Source organism: Trichophyton benhamiae (assembly GCF_000151125.1).
Source record: "Trichophyton benhamiae CBS 112371 chromosome Unknown contig01989.5, whole genome shotgun sequence".
Lineage (NCBI taxonomy): Eukaryota > Fungi > Ascomycota > Eurotiomycetes > Onygenales > Arthrodermataceae > Trichophyton > Trichophyton benhamiae.
The window spans coordinates 1672821-1693912 of record NW_003315112.1 but is presented as its reverse complement, the minus strand read 5'-3'; the positions used below and the strand labels follow the sequence as shown (position 1 = coordinate 1693912).

General features: G+C 47.9%; 8 protein-coding genes across 8 annotated transcripts; 4 read left to right on the top strand and 4 right to left on the bottom strand.

Moving 5' to 3' along the window:
- Positions 1 to 151: 151 nt before the first annotated feature.
- Positions 152 to 1384, top strand: ARB_05292 (zinc-containing alcohol dehydrogenase, putative; the record flags this gene model as incomplete). Its single annotated transcript, XM_003016952.1, has 2 exons — positions 152 to 1137; positions 1207 to 1384. The coding sequence occupies 2 exons, from the start codon at positions 152 to 154 to the stop codon at positions 1382 to 1384; spliced, it is 1164 nt and encodes a 387-aa protein (XP_003016998.1).
- Positions 1385 to 2160: 776 nt separating this feature from the next.
- On the top strand, positions 2161 to 3001 carry ARB_05291 (uncharacterized protein; the record flags this gene model as incomplete). Its single annotated transcript, XM_003016951.1, has 2 exons — positions 2161 to 2224; positions 2280 to 3001. 2 exons carry the CDS (start codon positions 2161 to 2163, stop codon positions 2999 to 3001), a joined length of 786 nt encoding a protein of 261 aa, XP_003016997.1.
- Positions 3002 to 3674: 673 nt separating this feature from the next.
- Positions 3675 to 4704, top strand: ARB_05290 (uncharacterized protein; the record flags this gene model as incomplete). Its single annotated transcript, XM_003016950.1, has 2 exons — positions 3675 to 4002; positions 4064 to 4704. The coding sequence occupies 2 exons, from the start codon at positions 3675 to 3677 to the stop codon at positions 4702 to 4704; spliced, it is 969 nt and encodes a 322-aa protein (XP_003016996.1).
- A 1026-nt stretch (positions 4705 to 5730) lies between these two features.
- ARB_05289 (MFS transporter, putative) lies at positions 5731 to 6846 on the bottom strand (the record flags this gene model as incomplete). Its single annotated transcript, XM_003016949.1, has 2 exons — positions 5731 to 6373; positions 6551 to 6846. The coding sequence occupies 2 exons, from the start codon at positions 6844 to 6846 to the stop codon at positions 5731 to 5733; spliced, it is 939 nt and encodes a 312-aa protein (XP_003016995.1).
- Positions 6847 to 7653: 807 nt separating this feature from the next.
- Positions 7654 to 9055, bottom strand: ARB_05288 (uncharacterized protein; the record flags this gene model as incomplete). The annotated part of the gene is made up of 2 exons (XM_003016948.1): positions 7654 to 8166; positions 8225 to 9055. The coding sequence occupies 2 exons, from the start codon at positions 9053 to 9055 to the stop codon at positions 7654 to 7656; spliced, it is 1344 nt and encodes a 447-aa protein (XP_003016994.1).
- A 1088-nt stretch (positions 9056 to 10143) lies between these two features.
- Positions 10144 to 11301, bottom strand: ARB_05287 (uncharacterized protein; the record flags this gene model as incomplete). Its single annotated transcript, XM_003016947.1, has 2 exons — positions 10144 to 10830; positions 10972 to 11301. 2 exons carry the CDS (start codon positions 11299 to 11301, stop codon positions 10144 to 10146), a joined length of 1017 nt encoding a protein of 338 aa, XP_003016993.1.
- Positions 11302 to 12071: 770 nt separating this feature from the next.
- On the bottom strand, positions 12072 to 12898 carry ARB_05286 (uncharacterized protein; the record flags this gene model as incomplete). Its single annotated transcript, XM_003016946.1, has 2 exons — positions 12072 to 12304; positions 12496 to 12898. 2 exons carry the CDS (start codon positions 12896 to 12898, stop codon positions 12072 to 12074), a joined length of 636 nt encoding a protein of 211 aa, XP_003016992.1.
- Positions 12899 to 14063: 1165 nt separating this feature from the next.
- On the top strand, positions 14064 to 17309 carry ARB_05285 (uncharacterized protein; the record flags this gene model as incomplete). The annotated part of the gene is made up of 2 exons (XM_003016945.1): positions 14064 to 16805; positions 16884 to 17309. The coding sequence occupies 2 exons, from the start codon at positions 14064 to 14066 to the stop codon at positions 17307 to 17309; spliced, it is 3168 nt and encodes a 1055-aa protein (XP_003016991.1).
- Between the last annotated feature and the right edge of the window lie 3783 nt (positions 17310 to 21092).

The following is a 21092-nucleotide window of genomic DNA, read 5'->3' as shown; positions in this document are numbered from 1 at the left end:
GTGCCGAAATCCTTTTGACGATTATAAATCCAAACGTAGTTATATAAAGGCGACGCTGTTTGGTAACAAACTGTTTCATAGCATCGTTAGCAATATAATATAATACTAGCGTTCAACAATACATTGGTGAATCCTGAGACTAAAACATATAATGTCCACCCCAAAGACCACCAAGGCCTACAGGCGCAGCAAGGGCAGTGACTTCAAAACTCTCGAGCCAATCACAGAAAAGATCCCCTCTACCCTTAAGCCCCAAGAAGTCCTGATTCGCATCCACGCTGTATCACTGAACTACAGAGATGTAGCCATGTTGCACGGCAAATATCCCATCAAGTTTCTCGATAGAGGTATCCCCGCCTCCGACTGTGCCGCCGAGGTTATAGCGGTTGGGTCCGACGTTAAGGACTTTGAGATTGGAGACCATGTTGCACCTATCTTTGATGTGAAAAATATTCATGACAACGAGGAAGATAAAGCTGCGTTAGGAGGACATATTGATGGAGTGTTGCGTCAATATGCAGTTTTCGACAGAAACGTGTTATTTCACTTGCCGAACTACCTATCTTGGGAGGAGGTAAGCAAAGCATTAACTACTAAAGTAGTAAACGGGTATATTGACATGCCAACTTTCCATAGGCAGCATGTATCACCTGTGCTGGTACCACGGCATGGAGAGCGTTATCAATGCCTCGCTCCACGGGCACTGCCCTGCTTCAAGGTAGGACTTCCATCAAATACAACCACATTGAAGAGCAGCATTTTTTTAACTTCCCTCCCAGGCACTGGAGGAGTAAGCATGTTCGGTCTTCTCATCTGTCTCGCGGCCGGAATTCGCCCAATCATCACTTCTTCATCTGATGAGAAGCTAGACCGAGTGCGAGCTCTTGGCAAGCCAGGAGAAGTCGACACTATCAACTACCGAACCCACCCTGATTGGGAGAATGAAGTGCTTCGCCTCACCAATGGTCGCGGAGTTGATTTTGTCATCGAAACCGTGGGACCTAGGACGATAGCACAGAGCATTACATCTCTGGCCCGAAGAGGATCCATTACCGTGGTGGGATTCTTGGGAGGATTCGATGTCAAGAGCTTCCCAGATACAATCACGCCTCTCTTGACCAAGACAGCAACCATAAGGTAGCTATCGTTTTAGAATAGCCATTCCTCCAAGGTTTAAACACTGCTAACGATATTTGTGTGTTTTAGAGGGGGCGCCGTAGGCTCCAAAACAGACCACCAGAACCTGTCTGATTTCTTATCCGAGAAGAAAATCGATTTAAAACCCATTCTGGATAACACGGTCTTTACTTTTGATGATTCGCAGGCCGCGTTTGACTACCTATATGATGCCAAACATATGGGCAAAGTGGTCATCAGAATATAGGGCATGTCTGCCAAAAATGCAGGTCGAATCTTCAATATAGTTGGGTATTGTATGGAGTATATTGGTATATATTGTTTTCTCATATGTTTGCCGCGTGTCTATAGGAGTTTGCTGCTGTTAGTTATAATGTACTCCGTACTCCGTATTGATTATTCTGATACGTGCAGATTATCAGCTCGGAAGAAGATGGAGTGGAAGTTTCCCTGCTTCTTCCAGCAGAGGCTGAGAATTACTAAGCAGAAAAAAAGCCTAATGTTATTTCCCATTAGTCATCAGTTCCTATTGGTCTCCAGGGCCGACCTCGGATAAACCTGTCTAAACGAGTTAGCGTGGCTGGGGGAATTTTGTCAATCAAAACCTGCTGGTTGGCTGGATTCTATTTAAAGATGGAGACAGTTAAGCCGCGGAAAGGCGATAAGGCGATAAGGCTCGGCCCAAATGCCAAAGCCGGGCGATGAGATGGCCGAGAGTTCGGGATGGACTGGGGGAAAGGGACCAAGAACGGTTCTTCAGACAGAGTAAGGTATGGTTTACGGTGTTCAAGGCAGCATGGCGGGGCACGGCTAAATGATGCTTTGGGGATACGTTAGTATGGAGAGACGATTTAACCGTGCTGATGAATCATCGTCCTTTTGGCAACGCCCTTCCTTCAACACGTTCAGACACATCTATATAAACGCTTCTCCCAGTCATCGAAAGATCAAAAGACCAACTTATCTTTGTTAATTTCCGTTACCCACTACCCCAGCATATAGAACCGTCAGAGTCATATCAAAATGGGCAAGACACTTGTGTATCCCAAGGGTATTAGCAACACGGCCAACCGTTACGCTAAGCGAGGTAAACTCTCATCTGACAGTTGGATAGAGAATGACGCGCTGATGTCTATGACCAGTGACCTACGATCTCGGGCCTATTCATTCCATCATCAATGCGGCAACTCACCTTGATGTCGCTTTCGTGCCTGGCGGCGACGATCCATTCCCTACAATCATCCCTATGATCGGACAAATGGGATCCTACGAGTTCCCTTCCAATGGTATCGACGAGCCTCTGGACTGCTATATACACGGATATGTCAGTGCACGCATGATGAACATGGCACGGGCGGCTGGGGATAAAGGCCTCCCTCTCTGCATCTCAGCAACTCACGTGGATGGTCTTGTTCTATCCCTCTCTCCTTTCTCGCACAGCTACAATTACCGCTCTGTTGTTCTGCATGGTTATGGTGTGCCGGTCACGGATGAGGATGAGAAGAACTATGCCATGAAGCTGATCACTGACGGCGTCGTGGCTAAACGATGGGACAATTCACGGACTCCCCCAACGGCAGGCGAGTTCCAGAGCACGACCATCTTGCGTGTAAAGATTGTTGCTGGCAGCGGCAAGGTGCGTGATGGTGAAGTGTCAGATGAGAAGCAGGATATCGATAGCATGGAGGTGAGGGAGAAGGTGTGGTCTGGTATCGTGCCTGTCTGGCAGACCCTTGGCGAGCCTGTCCCTAGCTCGACGAATATGGTGAAAGAGGTGCCAGCGTATCTAAAAGAATACGTTTCCAAGGTAACAGAGGAGAACAAGAAGCATGCATATGCTGCAATGAAGCTTCCTGCTCCTTGAACCACGATGACTCGAATTCTGATATTTAATGGACATCCTCAGTTCCTGCACTATTTTTATTCAAATATAAGCCGAAAGCCACTTTTTAAGAGCTCGCATAACGATGCAATAGCAACGCTTCTTTTAAACGCTGGTTACCCGTGGCTGTAACTTGGGTATTTACGTGGAGGTAACAGTACCAAATGGGAACAGTCCGGGACTGTTACCGTTTTTTGTGTTTAGAAATGCCACGAACAATATTATTTCCACCACAACCAACATTGCACAATAACCCATAGAAGTCTCGAGTTAATCCGTTTAAAAGGTCGTAGATAGATGCAGAAGAGGCTCTTACTAGCCAATGGACCCTCTTTCCGCAAAATCGCCAGGTATCTACTAGAATGGTGTCCTTATAACCTGATCCTCGCAGTGGAAGTAACAGCACACGCGCTGTCGTTGCTTGGACCGTTACCACGCCACGCCTAACGATCCGTACCGTTACTTCCACTCACCGTCCGCCAACGCCCAAGCTTGCGGCTCTGCATGCAAGTGGGGCCTTCCCGCTGGAGGAAAAAGAAGCATAAAATCGCTCCGTCTTGCTCCTTCCTTCTTTTCTTCTTTCCTTGTAGTGGCACAGCCTAACCTCCAGTGACCTCCAGATTCCTTCGTCTGGCACCTGCTTTGTCGCTTTGCCATGGCCTCAGGTATTCCCGAGGCTGACCTGCTCAGCTTCCGTGAGCATCTCAAGAAATCAAAGCGTATCCTGGCCTTAGTTGGTGCTGGCCTCTCTGCAGCGTCTGGCCTGCCTACCTTCCGTGGGGTCGGCGGATTATGGCGCTCTCATCGGGCACCAGACCTGGCAACTCCTGAGGCATTTGGTGTTGACCCAGGGCTCGTGTGGCAGTTCTACAGCTACAGACGGCATATGTCCCTGGTGGCTCATCCCAATAGAGGACACTATGCCCTCGCAGCGTTGGCCAGGAAGATCCCACAGTTCTGGACTTTGACTCAGAATGTTGACGGTATGCTTGATTATATTGACGTTAACTTGTACTTTGTAGAACTGTGCTAACGTTGCTGTAGGCCTATCGGAACGAGCTGATCACCCTGAGTCTCAGCTCCACCGTCTTCACGGCTCTCTGTTTACTGTGAAATGCGCTTCAGAGTACTGCACCTACTCGCGAGACAACGATTTCCAAGACCCGCTTGTCCCTTGTCTTGCAATCCCTAAGGCAGGTCCGCAGCTGAATCCATCTACGGATGATAAAACTGGTGAACAGGCTGCCAAAGCCATACATGCTGCCCTGGATGAGAAGATCTCCCCTTCTGGAGGTGAAGACTTGGACATTTCAGATGCAAACGTTCCAATTCCTAGTCTCACAGAAGACGATCTCCCGCATTGCCCGAAATGCTCAACCGGGCTTCTGCGGCCTGGGGTAGTCTGGTTCGGCGAGGAGCTTCCTAACGATACACTGGACAGTATAGATAAATTCCTCGATGAGGGCCCGGTTGATCTAGTCCTGGTCATCGGTACAAGTGCCCAGGTATTCCCGGCTGCATTATATATTGAAGAAGGCCGAGATAGAGGCGCTCGTGTTGCTGTGATTAATATGGATGCCACTCACCTCCCCAAGGGGGGCCTGGACCCAACTGACTGGCTATTCCAAGGTGATTCAAGTGTGATCCTTCCAGAGATACTGAAAGATGTGATCGGTGAAATTTGAGGGTCATAGAACATGGGAAAGGGAACTGACAAAACACGGATCGCATATGAAAACTACACTCCTTTATTTTTCCTCTGGTGTCAGCTGCCTCCTCTGTAGCTGAGTATAATAATCTAAGTTCCATTAAACCATTTGTCCTCCGACAGCTGCATTGCTGTTGGTTTATCGGGGCGGGGGGGGGGGGGGGGGGGGGCGGGGGCGGTTGCAGTTTCATTATTTCTACAGAGAAAATTCTCGAGTCTCCCTGGAAAGCTCAGCATCATCCTCCATTTGAGCAAATGCCCTGCATTGCTCACTGCTCAAGTTCTCAACGTAGTAAATCCGCTGCGTTGCCATGGTTACTCTCTTCTCATCCACAATATCCGTAAGTTTCTCGGGAAGTGGCCCAAAGCATTGATTCGTTTGATCATGATATACGCCGGGTACTTGTCATCTTCCGGGTAAATATTCTCTGGCTTGAAGATGTGCCAGCCCTTTCCCCATACTAAGCTGATTAGCTATAAACTTGTCAGCTCATAACATTGCACAACTTGTCACAGGACTAGACCTAGTATGGCACCGCAGGACTAGATATATATTGGCGGACCCCAGCGCAAATTCAGCATGATATCTGGGCTTCGGAACTGTCCAGCGCCAATAATATGTCCATCCTCAGTGGGTTGACGTTTGGGTCGACATAACATCTGTCACAAAAGTCACCCAGGATTATCTAACCAATTCTCTTTGGGTCCTCGCTGTAGTTTATGAAAATATTATTGGGGTTGACTTCTAAACTTATAATCCGCGTATATTAGTTACTATCGAATTATTCGGAGGTAGTGTACGTTGGGAGAATACCTCAAGAATGAGCCAGACCCATCTTCCCACATCGCTCAATCTCTCACTTCCAACAAGGCCAATTGGTTACTCCGTCCTGCTATCTTTCTTATTGCCTATAGCCAATCATTAATAATATTTACCATTCTGCTGCTCTTCCTATTAGCCAAGTACCTTTCTCCCCTTTCATCACCAGAGAATTAACTAGTTTCATATTTGATCATTTGTCGCTGGGTCCTTTGCCTGCTCAGGAGCATTGATTTTCAGGTCAACAAATAAGTAGAAGAGCCCCAAATCGTAGGCAACGCGTAAGGCCCCGGCAACAACAAATGCTATCCAGAACTTGTCCGTGTCAGCAAGAAAGCCAGTAAGACTAGGTCCTATAGTAGATCCCAACGTCCTGAGCATAGCCGTGATACCCATGACCGCTGTGCGTTCTCCTGGCTTTACCACGGCCGCAATGAACGCGGCTCTTGGTCCCTGGTCCATACTATTCAGCCCAGTGCGTATGAATAGTAGAGCAATGGTCAGGCCCACGTTCTGGGGTACCGGTAGCAGCAGAACGGCGAGAGAAGACGGAAGATGAGTGAATACCATGGTATTGATAAGCCCTAGACGTCGCGCAAGAGGTCCAGCAAAGGCGGTAGATATGGCCATGAGCAGGAAACAGATTGACATAATGTCTCCTAGATACGACTCAGCGAGACCGAATTTACGCACGAGATAGTAGTTTGTGAGTGCGTAGGACACCATTCCGTCAGCCAGCGAGTCAATTGTGAGAAGTATCCAGAGTTTGATGACCACAGAGAGAGACTCCTGTGATATCTCCGCAATCTTGCTTTTGAACCATAGCCTACCAAACCAAGACTGTGGTCTTGATGGTTGCTGGAGGTTTGCGGAAGGTGTTTAAACAGGGTCACTGTCGTTTTGCTCAAGGGTATTCTCTCCTGCTGTTCCAGGATTAAGTAGTGGTTCAGTCTCCCGAGGCCTTTCGGTAGCAGACTTCACTTGCACTTCGGTAGATTCGCACTTCCTGCTCATCAGACATGCAAATATCATGGAGAGTACACCCATTGCAACATATATCCAAAACAGAGCATGATACACATCCGTAATATCCTGCTTTGAGCCTTGAAGTCTTTTCAAAAAGCTGGCTATATGACCGGCAGCTTCGTTCCCCAAGGCAGAACCCAGCGTTGAAGTCGTAACATACCAGGACAGCACATCAGTTCGCGTAGCTGGCGTCGTGAGATGGGATATTGTAGACTCTTCAACAGAGCGAAAAGGGCCAAAATCACCGCTAGTAGCACTGATGACACCGACCATAGCGCCCATAAGTAGGATCTAGTAATTCTCGAAGAACACGAACACTGTGCCAGACAGTGCCATTAAAGCACCTCCGAGCAAGAGGATCCGCCGACGCCCAACACGGTCAGCCACCAGGGCTGCAAGAAGGGAGAGGATAACGTCCCCGACCAATGTCATCGTCATAAAGAAGCCAATCCAAAGGTCCGAGAAATGCAGAGACGACATAAATAGGGCGAGGATCAGAGAGATAGCCCCAAACGCAAACATCCGGCATGTTCTCGCCAGCATCACGAACCAGGTATCGGGCCCCGTCCGGTAGACGGAGTCAAGGCCGAACTCTCTATACAGCCATTGTATAAGCTTAAAGGATAACATCCTGCGACTCTTCGTCTTTATAGAAATAGAATGAGAGAGACTGTGAGAGATATAATTTCTTGGATATCGCGGACGTCGATATTTATACGACGGCCGGCTAGTTAAAAAGTGAGTAACCACGGACTAAAGTGCTCCGTCGGAGGATCCCCGGAGAGACATCGATGATGGAACATCTAGGGAGCGACTCGAAAATATCTGTGAGTAGTTAGAGTACAGAAATATGTAGTTTGGTGGGTGCACTGAATTCTGTGCTGATGATATCTATGGTTTGGTGGTGGTGTCTCTGTAGTGATCCTATTTCAGGCTTAACCAGTGAAGAAGTAACAGTATCATGATTATTGCTAACTACTAGAAAAGAGTATATGCAGACACTTAACCCATGCTATCAAAGCCCAGGAATGCATCCAACAGATTTAAATAAGTCCAAAAAAAAAAAAAAATATACCAAGCTTACACACGGCACTTCCAGTTGGTCCCAGTGTGAGCGAACCTTGCCCCGATCAATATCAGCGATCCTAGAATGAACGATGTACCGCCGAAGATTTGGGCATAAAGATAATCACCATTCCTCTTTTCTATGAGCATCCCCGCTAAAGGTGGTCCTGTCAATGTTGCAAAGGAGATAATAGTAAATACCATGCCTGTTCGGGTGCCCATCTTGCTAAGGTCGACTGTCAAGGAGGAGCAAGAGGCGATAAAAAGGCCCTGACATGCAGCTGCGAAGAGTCCGTACATGACTGAGAATGCTACGAGACCAGACAAGTCCCGTACTGCGGACCATGCATAAAGGGAAATCCCCGCTGCTAGCGACATTGGTATATACATGCTAAGGGGCCCGGTATATCGGTCAGCAAGAAAAGCAGGAATAGCACGACCGGGGATGCCAACGGCATTCGTAATAAGTAGGATGGTTAGGGAGGTAGAGGGAGAAATTCCGATGATATCGTGACTGAAAGTGCTGATCTAGTAGGTCAGGGGTTAGCAAATATTTGGAGCTTGGTTTCCTGAGGGGACAACCTACATAAGAATAGGCCAAATAGACAGCCCACAGGATAAGAAAGCAGCCAAGGCAGAACAGTAAGTATGGCAATTCGCGGAAAGCCGACCACTCGACTATAGGGCCACTTTTCCTTGGGGCAACTCTTCCACGCATAAGACATATGACGATAGATGCATTGGCGAGCATAATGAATGCCATCACTCTAACAGTCCACGCAAATCCTACTTTGGGTAGAAGCTGTTGGGCAACAAGGGGAAACACAATTCCGCCAGTGGCACCTCCACCAGAAGTTATAGCCATGGCCATAGCCCTTCTTTTGGAAAAGTAGGTCGAGACTAGCGATACTGTTGGGGTGTATATTAACCCATTCCCTATACCCTGACACACGCCCTGAGCAAGGAATATCTGCCAGTATTCTCGAGACACCGAGGTCATGGACACTCCTAGTATCTGCAGAAACAGGCCGGCCACGAGAATTGTTCGGCAATATCCAGCGTCGATTGCACGGCCAGAAAAGGTCCCAATCATGAATATAAGGAAGATCTGGATTGAGCCTATCCAGGCTATGTCTGCTCGAGACCGGCCCAGATATCCCATGTAGTAGGCCTGAAATATACCGAAGGAGTTTGCGAACCCCCATGTGTTGAATACGACTAGATGGGCCATGGTGGCCTGAGTCCATGCTACCAGACCTCCATCGGGAGCCTTGTCTAGGGAGTTTGATGGTATGGCTTCGACTTTGTGGACGTCATCGACAGATATATCTCTGGAATGGCAGCCACATGCGTTTTCCGCCAGAGTTGTAGTGCTGCTTGCATTGGTACTGGGGAGTACCTGGCGGTTTGTATGCATCAAGAAAGGCGTATAGAAGGGGCTGGTACTTGATATTAGGTATTGAAAATACAGGGAACGGTAGCAGACAAGCTTAGTATCGTTTCCATACTTTCAGAGATGCGGATAGCTCCTGGAGCCGTCTATATAAGCCCAGCTAGCAAAAGTATACCATCTATACGGGTTGGATGGCAGTGAGATCCTCCCGTGAGGCATTTTTCCATATGCGCCGGCAGGAGGCCAGCAACCCGAAGCAGCAGGACGAAAACGTAGCCACATAGACAAATATTAACAGTACGATTGTGCAAGGGTATAATGGCTCCGGACTGTCTATCCGTCGATTGGTTTCGACTTTTCCTCCAGGAATCAGACAGTCAGGTAAGTAAGTAGCTAATCTTGGGAGGATTAGGTAGGATTAAAAGGTCAGCGACCCAGCATTGAGATCTCGTCATTGCTGACACCGCGTGGATCCCAGGAGTACGATGTGAGATCCAACGGACGCAAACAGGAACCGGAGAACCATCCACAGCGAGTAGTATCAGATAGTAACCTAGATGCCGCTTCACTAGTTACATCTTTCTGGAGACCTGAAGCCGGCTGGGCAACATGCAATCAAATATGATAGCGGTTTCGTAACTGGCGTCTTCTGCTTTTGTTCACGGGTAGAAGCAGATCGCTCCTTGACGCCCGAAGAGCGAATGCGATATTTTCCCACCACAGTTCATATTCAATCGATCATATTGAACTGTTCAGTTAACAGAATTGGTAGCTGGCTAAACTAGTTATTCGCTGCATAGCTGGTGGGCCGGTTGTTGGCCATTTAGCCTGCGCCTCTTCTCGCTATCCGGCCTATCGGCTGCTTTCGTTGCTCGCCTGGGGTTGTCAGGGGCTGAGTGGCCAGTTCGCCCGTGAGTGACTTTGACCCCCAGACAGCTTTGAGAATATCATCAGGAGGGTGTAATTATCCATTACCCTTTTTAGATTAGTTAGTTAACAATATTGCAGCCAATCAACCAAAAAGATCTATCAAAACAACATGTTGGTTCGTACTGGTGCTCTTATTATTGGGGGGAAAAAAAGACAGCTGACAGATGAAAATTCCCTCTAGATCACGTAAAGAGCGAAAGCAGCCTCTCTACGCTTGTGTTTCCACCACTCAATATGATACCAACATTTAACGGGCCGTGCCTCCGAGCCAAGTTGGAATGGAGACGTTTATTAAAGAGCAGGGCGGCTAGTGGCACTGCTGCACTCGGCTCAACAAGCTGCTTCGTGCCCTCTAGAACTAGTCGCATAGCTGTCCGGATCTCACTGTCAGCTACTGGGAATACATCCTGAACATGCGTCTTGCTTCGAAGGATATCCCAGTTCGACTTGGCCACGAGACAACGAAGACCATCCGCAATGGTTGACTTGTCGGGACATAAGGTACTGATGCGACGACCCCTTTGGCGGCCCTGGAAGAGCGAGGGTCCACCCTCAAGCGGTTCTGCCCCAAAGACATCGATGCGGGAGCTCGCTTCCTGACATACCAGAGCTGTACCAGCCAATAATGCGCCTCCAGCAACAGGAACGATGACAGCATCTAGTGGTTTCTCTCCCAGGCCTGCAACCTGCTGTTGGAACTCGAGCATGACAGTACCCTGGCCCAGGACAACATGACAGTGACCAGACGTTGGGACCAAGGTCAGCCCAGCCTTCCGCTGCAGGTCTTCTGCCCGTACTGCACAAGCCTCCATTGTCGGATAGCAAGCCGATACAGTAGCCCCGAGCTTTTCTATCATGGAGATTTTGCCCTGGTCTGCAGACTTGGACATAATGACAGTCAGGGGTATGGGGAAACCTCGCTCCTCCGATGCATACGCCGCTGCTTGGGCCAACGCAATGCCATGATTGCCTTGCATATAACCGTTAGCCAAATTTAGACCATATCATACCATCTGAGAGGAGAGAGCATGGAGATAGTATCTACCAGTGCTATAAGTGACTAGGCCATTTCGGAGCGCCTGATCGTTCTGTCTTGCGAGGAAATGGGAGGCGCCGCGAAATTTGAACGAACCGGTCTTTTGTAAGTTCTCACACTTGAAAAATACATTGATTTTTGGGATGCCGGTGGCTCCAATCTTGTCTTTGTTGAATATGGAGCTACTGATGGTATGTGATAGTGTTGCTGATTTGTAGACTGGAGTTTTCCATATCTTCGGTTTGATCAAAGTGTATGCTTCTTTGACAGCAGCCAGGTTTAATGCCGTGAGTTGGGTAGTCATTGTTTTTGGAATCAAAGCTCCGTGATAGTAGGTATATTGGGAGCACTTTGATAATTCTCTATCAAGGAGATTTGAGCTCAGGATTGATGAGCGTTGGATGAGACGTCAAAACTCCTTAAATAAATATGGAGTAGGAACCCACGTTGGAAAAGACGGCGGTTCCCTGAGTAAGAAGCACTTCATATTGATTGACCCGGTATGTGCCCTTTGTACGGCTCTGTGTGGTCCCCGTCATAGCTTACAGGGGTATGAGGTGACCTGTGAGTACTGTACATCCAACAGCTCCATCCAACCGCCCGGGTAGGTACATATGACGAGAAATTAGATCGACAGCCAATAGCAATGCCATATGCTGGTTTCCTAATGGTCACTTATTGGAGGGGTATTCTTTATTCCCTGATCTTTCGCCATCAACCAACACGGTTTGTGGCGTTGTGCCGGACTACGTATCCTAGAGTACCGGTAGCCTGGGAAATGCCTCATCGGGGTAGTTATCGAAAGCCAACCACTCTGACATTCAACAGTTTAACTAACTAGAGAGGCTGGGCCCAGCCTCAAGAGCCAGCCCTAAACTCGGGCCAGCTGGTGTATGTCAACATTTTAATACCTGTTGATGATAGATCGTGACAGCCGTGCTTCCGTGGACGGTGCGCGAATCCTTTGCTAACAGCCTGGGTGAAAGATGACACAAGACAGGGGGTCCAGGCGTTAGTCAAGCGTAATGTCTAGTTGTTAGTGAAATGATAACAGTAACAGCCATTAATTATAATTTAGTATAAGAATTCGAAATGAGTGCTACTAATCGACGAGGTAGTGGTCGGTAACAGGTTACCAATCGTCGTGGAAGGTCTCTTGTTGAGCATGATGTAGGCAAAGAGGCCCTCGGTGTTTCCGCACTTACCGTAAATATTCTCACTAACAGCTTGTCCGATGCAGCTATGTAGTGTGTCATGAATATTCACTTGCGGTGGGCATTCCAGCCAACCACTTTGTTGGTTATATTCTATAAGCCTAGCTATGTATATATTACCATATCTCTGAAGTTATCTGGAACTTGAGTGAATTCGGTTCTAGAATAGGAACTATTGAGCAATTCGTTGACTCGCGAGGATCTTAGATCCGTACTAGACTTGTTTTAGCACGCGGCCGAAGATATATTAGCTATAGCCCGAGAGGGAGGTAGGGTTTTTTTACCAAATATGTTTTCTTCATTATCAATATCCCATACAATCATGGCCGGTTGTGCAATATGTGCGATTATTTCTTTCACAAGCATATTTGGCGCCATTGAGATCACCAGGGTAGGATTGTCAATCATAAGGAAACCTTTAGGATCGTGGATTGTGGTGATTCCGTGCATTTTGAGAAGTTCAGAATCAATGGTAGTGTATGCAGGATCCTGTGTAAAGCGCTGAATACCTCGAACGCCTATCCACTTGCTCAAAGCTTTTCGTGTCCATATCAACCTGTGCTGATGCGATACCCGTCGCTTAATAATATCTGCCCAAGGGCTTGGCCGGTCTTCCAAAGTCTGAGCAATTCGACCACATGCAAATGCAATAATTTTATCGATCTTAAAATTCGCAGGGAATGCCATCCTGTCCAAAGTTACTTAAGAGGCATATTTTGCTGAACTCTCATGCCTCTAAGTACTTCTCAAAGAATGCAGAAACAGTAACAATGGATGATGTATTCGGGGATACGATAAGTTCCTTGGAATATTTATTCCGCAAGACGTGGGTATGATATATCACCATACTGCAATAAGCTAAATCATCGTGACGTAGATAAATGCATGAGAAGAAATGGCAACATATAGTCAATGCCAGCTTTTGTTCTACCTCCATGTAAGTCACGGTTATCACAAAACATAATCACATAATGAACCTACAAAAAAAATTCCAACTCAGCATCATCTGACTCAACTACCTGATCAGACTTCAGTTCAAATTCAACAATCACCCCGTCGGCTCCTTTGATTTTTATTTCATGGCTTGAAGGTACGTCTCCATTTAGCTGTTGGTAGATGTCTCGTATAGGTTCCTTCGAGAAGAACGGCACCCCATCATCATATAATGCTTTAATCCTCCCTTTTGCTTCATTCTCTTCATCCCTGTTTTAATTCCGGGTTCTCGTCTATACGACGAAAATCACCAACGTAGGTAGACACCATCCAAGATAGCCTATACATCGGTTATTAAGCGGAATGATTCTGGGCCAGAGGAGCAAACAGAAGCAGCGAGAAGACGCTGTTTAGGGTATCTTGATATTAAACAATGAAACAATGTCTGGCAAGCAGCAGTTAGCCGCTGACGGTGCCTGAGGTTGAGGTTGATGGGAAGGTTGGAGCGACCCGAGACTCGTGTACGTGATACATCAAGTGCCAATTACTAAGCAGTTGACACGCTAGACTGTTTAAGGCTGGCCTGGTTGCCAGGACAGTTATCGATAAGAAAAACGTTTATTGTTATTTTCACGAGGGGGCAAAACGACGTCGATCAAAGGACGACGACATTTCACTGCGCATTCAAGGCCATGATAGTAACTATTTTTTTATCTTGGTTGTTGGCGTGAATGTTATTTTGTCTTTGATCTCGCATCAGATTCCCGCAATCCCATAATATTGCATGGTTATAATAGACTGAAGGTGAGCCATATTAAAATCTAAGCAACAAAAAAAATCAGAATCTAACATTCCAATAGGGAGGTAGACCACGATAAGTCGTGATTGATATTTACTTATAACTTGACCGGAATATAAGATGGTGAAAGAGCGGGAGCCTCCAAAGATCCCCTCCATCCCCGGAGTGGAAGGAAAGAAGACACAGCCCCCGAAGCAAGTAGAGTTTGGAAGGCCGTCACCGCTTGGGTCTATGAGTGCAAACCAGCGTCATCCATTTGTGATTCCAAAAAGCAACAGACCTCGTCCTGAACATCACCGTCCCGCGCCTAGCTCGACTTTGAATGATAACGCATCAAAAGAAAACGATAAGCGAGCGTTCAATCCATACCAGGCTACGAAGCCATCTTCTTTCAAAAGCCGTTCTACCATAACAATACCTGACGATGATAGTGTGGTAGAAATAATGAAGCCTATGAATGCTGATCGGACTACTTGGCGGACACCAGAGCCAATGTTCACCTCAAAACCATCAGCCCCAAAAATGGGCAAGTCAGCCAGCACGCTAAAGAATTTCATGGACCTTACCACGCCTGATGTTGGATATGGAAGCAGCAACAACAGTTTTCGAGATGAAATAGTTGGCTCGGCAGACGCATATTCCTACATTGACAGCGAGAAAGCCAACGAAAATATCAAAGCATTGCTTGAGGGCGCGTTTGAGGATGAAGATGATAAGCCTCGGACAAGGTCACGCAAGAAAAAGATTGAAAAGCAAGTTGATGAACTAGCAGACAAGCTCATGGGAGTCAAGGTGGATGAGAACGGTGACAACGAAAAATCAGGAGATAAAGAAGTCGAGGAAGAGGAAGAGGAAGAAGAAGATGATGGAAGCGTGGAAGGTTTGAAGGTCAAGCTTTTACCTCATCAGATCGACGGAGTGGCATGGATGAAGGATAAAGAGAGTGGGCTTAAAAAGACTAGAGGCGTGCTGCCGAAAGGCGGTATTCTTGCTGATGACATGGGTCTTGGTAAGACTGTTCAGACCATCGCATTACTACTCACTAACCCCCGGCCCCCAGTGAAGCCGGAGGGTAAGGAAGAAATATTTGAGAAAGGGAAGGAGAAGAAGGATAAATCCAAGATACCTGCAAATGTCTCGAAAAGCACACTTGTTGTAGCTCCTCTTGCCTTGATAAAGCAATGGGAAAGCGAGATTGAATCTAAAATCGAGCGATCTCACCGTTTAAGTGTTTGCGTATATCACGGCACTGGGCGCACAAAACACAGGGATGACCTGGACAGCTTTGACGTTGTGATTACAACATACGGAACACTCAGTTCTGAGCACGGGAAAAGCGATGGATGTTTCGGGGTCCACTGGTATCGGATTGTGCTAGATGAAGCACACACAATTAAGAATCGAAATGCCAAAGCCACACAAGCCGTCTATGCATTAAATTCACAATATAGATGGTGTCTTACTGGAACTCCACTGCAGAATAACCTGGACGAGTTACAAAGCTTGATCAGATTCTTACGGATCAAGCCGTATGACGAGTTGGCTGCTTGGAGAGAACAAATAACTCGGCCCATGAGCAATGGCCGGGGTGGGTTGGCACTTCGCCGTCTACAAGTATACCTCAAAGCATTCATGAAGAGACGTACAAAGGATGTTTTAAAACTGGATTCAAAACCAGACATTGAGGACTCCAATGAGGAGGAACTGAGTAGTGACCAAAAGCAAAGGCCCTCTGAAGGCTTCAAAATTGTCAAGCGAGACATCGTTAAGATCGAGGCTGAGTTTAGTCCCGAAGAATGGGCATTCTACCAGAGACTCGAACAACGTGCGGACAGAAGCTTAGAGCGAATGATTGGTGGTCAGAATATAAGCTATGCTGGAGCATTGGTTTTGCTTCTCAGGCTGCGTCAGGCCTGTAACCATCCTGACCTAGTCAAGGGCGAACTTGCCAAAGAGCAAGATGCCCTGATGGGTGATGATACCCAGGGCAAGAATAAGGACAATGATATTGACAACATTGCCGATATGCTCGGTGGGCTGAGCATGGCTACTAAGAGATGTGATGTGTGTCAGATTGAGTTGAGCAAGGACGAAACCCTTGGTGGCGCGGCTCGCTGTGGTGAATGCGAAGAAGACTTGAAGGCCCAAGTTATCAGCACGGTCGTTACGAGGAAACAGCCCAAGCACAAGAAAAAGAACACTAAGGCAAGGTCAAAGCCAGAGCCCGTGGAAGCCAAAGTGGAGAAAGAGTCCCAGCGAGCAAGGAACCGCCGGGCCAGACCTATTATTATTGATAGTGACGATGAGGATGAGGATGGAGAATGGCTTGTTCCCGAGGAACAACGTGGCTCTGAAAACCTTACCGCCCCTGTGGGATCTGACGGCGAAGATGCTGACGGGGGAGGGGAGTGGATTGGATCTGAGGATTCTGGCACGGATGACGATGAGGATGAGGATGAGGATGAGGAAGATGCCACTGAGTTAGCAACCGACGAGGATGAGGATGAAGACGAGGCTGGTTTATCTCAGCCCATGCCCAATGTCATCCATGATGTCCAGACCTCGGCCAAAATACGACATCTAATGAGGGTTCTCAAACGAGAATCCGGTCAGTTCAAGTTCATTGTCTTTTCAGTTTTTACCTCTATGCTTGATAAAATCGAGCCCTTCCTGAAAAACGGAGGTATCGGTTATGCCCGATACGACGGCGGTATGAGAAACGACCTCCGAGAAGCGAGTTTGAACCGACTCCGGAACTCAAGCGGCACCCGAGTACTACTTTGTAGTTTACGCGCAGGATCATTGGGGCTGAACCTAACGGCCGCAAGCAGAGTCGTGATCCTCGAGCCTTTCTGGAACCCAGTAAGTTTATGTGTCCTGACAACCCCATACTTCTATTCTTAGAATTGCCCCAAGCCTAACGTTATCATCGTTTTGTAGTTTGTGGAAGAACAGGCCATCGACCGTGTCCACCGCCTTAACCAAACGGTTGATGTCAAAGTGTACAAGTTGACAATCAAGGGCACGGTGGAGGAGCGTATCCTTGAGCTCCAAGAACGCAAGCGCGAACTAGCCAAGTCTACTATTGAGGGTAAATCTGCGGCTGGCAAGCTGACAATGAAAGATATGTTGGCCCTTTTTGGTCGAGATGCGGAGTCACGGTCATGGGACGATGGCAAGTTAAGCTTTACGACAAAAAGTAATAAGCTTCTTGACTCGAAGGAGATGGCGACAGGCTATCAGGCTCAGACAGCCGGTGGCTATGGGAAAGGGGGGAGCGGGAAGCGAGCCACGCCGCCGGTTATGGAGCGCAAGGCGAGCGCCGGCTCAAAGAGGGAGGACCCCATCTATGGGCGTCGATGGTAGGGCTACGGGGAAATGTGGGTGATACGACTCCATCCATACTTTTGAGGTTATGTCATGTTCATACATCTATATGCGCAATAATAATGGTTGAGTGCATATATCTCCTTTTCATAAAAATGGAACTACAGGGTTATTGCATCCATCATAATTTCGGCTGTCAGCATCGTAAGGCCAACCAGCCTTGACAGGGCAATAATCGCGCATCTTTCACCAAGGAGGACCTTGGCCTGTGCCGGTTCTTTGAGTCGAGTACCCAAACTAGGATCGAGGAGAAAAAGAACAACAAACGAATATTCCTTCCATCTTTCTAGAAAATCCTGCAACACGTGGAGGAAGGGTCTCGCCTCCACGTGTAAATTCCCATCCGTCCGATTTCTGCCTAAGACTGGGATAACCTATAAAATGAAATAAAAAAAAAAAAAAAAAAAAAAAAAAAAGGACTAGATGCATGGATATACATATGTATACTCACGTATACAGCTATACTCCGTACATGTGCATGCATAGTGAAAGAGATACATATGTGTTGGTACTCCTGTCCAGCAGGCTGGAAATTTCTCTGCCGCCCATGCATAGCACCATCGGCAGATATGACACCTGCTTGATTCCGTTTCATGTCGAGCAATGCTGAATCTGAGCTAAGTGAGAGGACAGCTCAAATTCAGATGCAGGGAGCGTTTCATGTTCAGCTTTCTTTTTTTCTTAGCTGCGCCTCTCAAATTGTAGTTCTGTCCCATAATGATATGACTGGTCAAGCTGTGAGCGATCAAACGCGACGGTTAAAGATATTCTTGCGCCCTCTGTACAAGGTGTGTTCCACGAAACACAGCGGACCAGGCCAGCTCGCTTCTACCTAGCTCCTATCAACCGGCAGGGTCCATCCTCGCACACAAGCCAAGCACTTCAGGCAAGGTGATATTTCGAGCCAAAAAAAAAAAAAAAAAAAAAAAAAAAAAAAAAAAAGGCAAGACCAGCCGGGAAAAGGGTACCAGATTGAGCATCCCTACCGGTTCCCAGAATAGCCCATCGACACCCTGTGGCTGGCCGCCAGGAAGTGAACATCCGTGTTTCACCATGCCGAAGCAGGCATAGGCCGGGACCCTTTTTGGCCAAGCAACAAAAATGCCAAGAGACATGGACAAAGAAAGAGGCGAGGGAAAAGAATTGAGTTGAGGCTGCTCGTATTTATCCATCTAGCCGCGGAGGATTCTTCTTGACACTCAGTTTTTCGACACCGCAACGAGTTCGAGGAGCATATTGACTGTGAGCGTATCGCTATATAGAAACCAGGCGTTGTCGGTTCTCTTTCCAGGGTGAACCCCCTATTTTTGGCTGCTGCCGAACCGGGGGAAAGGAGTAGCTTTGTCAGCAGATCACATGATACGCTAATGGCGAGCAACCTTGATTGAACTTCTTGCCATCGGACATACCGTGGAAGAGAAGAAACCAGGCCAGCACTCCGTACGGAGTATTCCGTAGTTGATAACGGATAGACGAAGAACCGGCTCTGCACTCCGCAGATGTTCTCCAGATGCCCTGTTTGGTGGGCGGAGCGCCGGCTCTGTTCCCGTCAGCACTGTCGTTTTGACACTTATAGTAAGGTCTCTATTTTCAACGTGCATCGCTCTATCGATCGCGTCATCGATCGATCGTCGATTATTGAAGTTAATACAATCTGGTCGGCGAGCTGGCTAGCATGACTCGCTGAGGAGTAATAATATTGAAAGAGTGGTTCTGTCCTGACACCGAGGGTGCGCGAGGACCTGTCAGCTCTGTCACCAGTCCACAATAATAGCACCAAAACAGGTAGACGGAAAGAAAAAAGAACATGACAATAATAACCAGGAAAGAGTGGTGTGGTTGATCGTGGCGAACGTCAGTTGGCGCCCTTGGTTGGCTGGCTGGCTTGTTATCTGATGCTTGCTTTTTTCCCCTGCACCAGTTCGAGTGAGCTACGGATATGGCTCGGGACGCGCGGACACGCACCTTCTTGGATAGCTTGCCGCCTGGGAGAATTCAGTTCAGAGCACTTTCAACAGAGCGTATATAAAAGTCAGTCCTATAAGTAAAATATCCGAAATGAAGCCCGAGAGATAATAATAATAAGTATGGGCCTGAAAAAGGGGGAGGTGGCTCTCTGGGCCCCAGAGTTGGACACACTAGAAAAGTAAGCTTAAAAAACCGGACTAGCCTAGAACAGGCGAGTTTGGCTTTTTCGAAGTCAGCGATCAAGGGCCTTGCTGAGCCTTACAAGGGATGGGTTCGGCATCTGTTGGTGGGTTGTGTACCACTGTTGATCGCTGTGTTAGCAGATATAGTTCAGCTTCTCAGACGGAGGACTATGAATTAATCCGCGCTCCCGTCTCCCCATGTTTCTCCACGACCTAGCGCCATCTCATCGGCCCCCGTCTTCCTGGTCCGCGCCGTGGATGTCCCATCCAAGGCGTGTTGTCCTCCTGCTTGTCCTGCTTGTCCTGCTGGTTCTGCTTCGCTGGCAGCGTCGACTTAACAAAATGCTGGGATTCTGCCACCTTAGTCAGCAATTCACGTGGCGCCACGAGGGCGGCGGGCGGCGGCAGGACGGCCCAGGGCGGTGAGGACGGCTTGGCGCCCTGCGTTCGCCTGGCGTATATCATGTGATTCCACGTGATTTGACATGTGACCTGTCTGTTCCTGAACCAGACAAGATCGGCGCTCCTTCCTCTTTTAAACTTTCTTATTTTCTTTTCTTTTTCTTTTTCTGCAAATAAGAAAAAAAAGAAATAAGCGCATGCCCGAAAAGGGAAGTTCCACGTGGAATACTGTGAAGGAAATAAAAAAAAGCGTCAAGAGCGAAACCTGAGGTTCGCTCCTTCCCGTAACAACAGCAGAGTAGTAATAATAAAATAAGCGGCGTCAAACCTCAACCTCAACCTCAACGTCAACCTCAAATTCAACCTCACTCGTGCGCTTTCAACACTGAGAAACAACACACACACTTCGACACTTCCTGCACGCTGCGGTTGACTCCATAACTACTTTATTGATTCACACGTCGAGCCCGGACGGCGAAGTTCGAGTATACGACCTTGTCACGGAAGATACGGATAATACGGCCACCAGAAAACGGCTGGATCTGCGGAGTTTCGCCCGCCCTGACCCTGCTTAAACCACCCAACCAGCCTCGCCGCTCGCCAGATCCTTCAAGCGTCTTCTTATCCCTCCAGCCTCACGCAGGAGAAAAGGGAAGAAGCATCAGAGAGGACCAGACAGGCACCCATGCGCTGATATTGAAGAGGTAACATCCCTACACCTCAACCTAACGGGCGAGTATCCAGTATCTGGGACGAGTTGGCTTGCTTCCGTCCTGGGCCCGGTCCACTCTCCTCTCCCTTCCTCCCCAATCACACTCTCACTTGGTTCTCGTCATTCCATGCCAGAAGGGCAAAAAGAAAATCATCCACACGGCTCCCTTCTGCGTTTCAGATTCGTTCTCGGACACACGTACCTCCACCAAAAGTCTGGCACTAACAACGGCCTCTAGCCTTCCTGGCTACCGACTCTCCTCCTCCTCCTCCATCATCATCATCATCATCATCATCATCATCATCAACCATTACGCTCACTCCGTCGAGTTCTTCCAACGACCATTCCCCTTTCAACGGACACTGCTCCCCGAACTCGACGCCAAAGGAAATTCTGCCCAGCTTAGCTACCACTTTTTTCTGCCTTCTTATCTGTCGATGCAGAGCGGGTTTGACTCCTTAATCCAATCGAACGCGCACAGCGGCTGCTGCGGCTGAG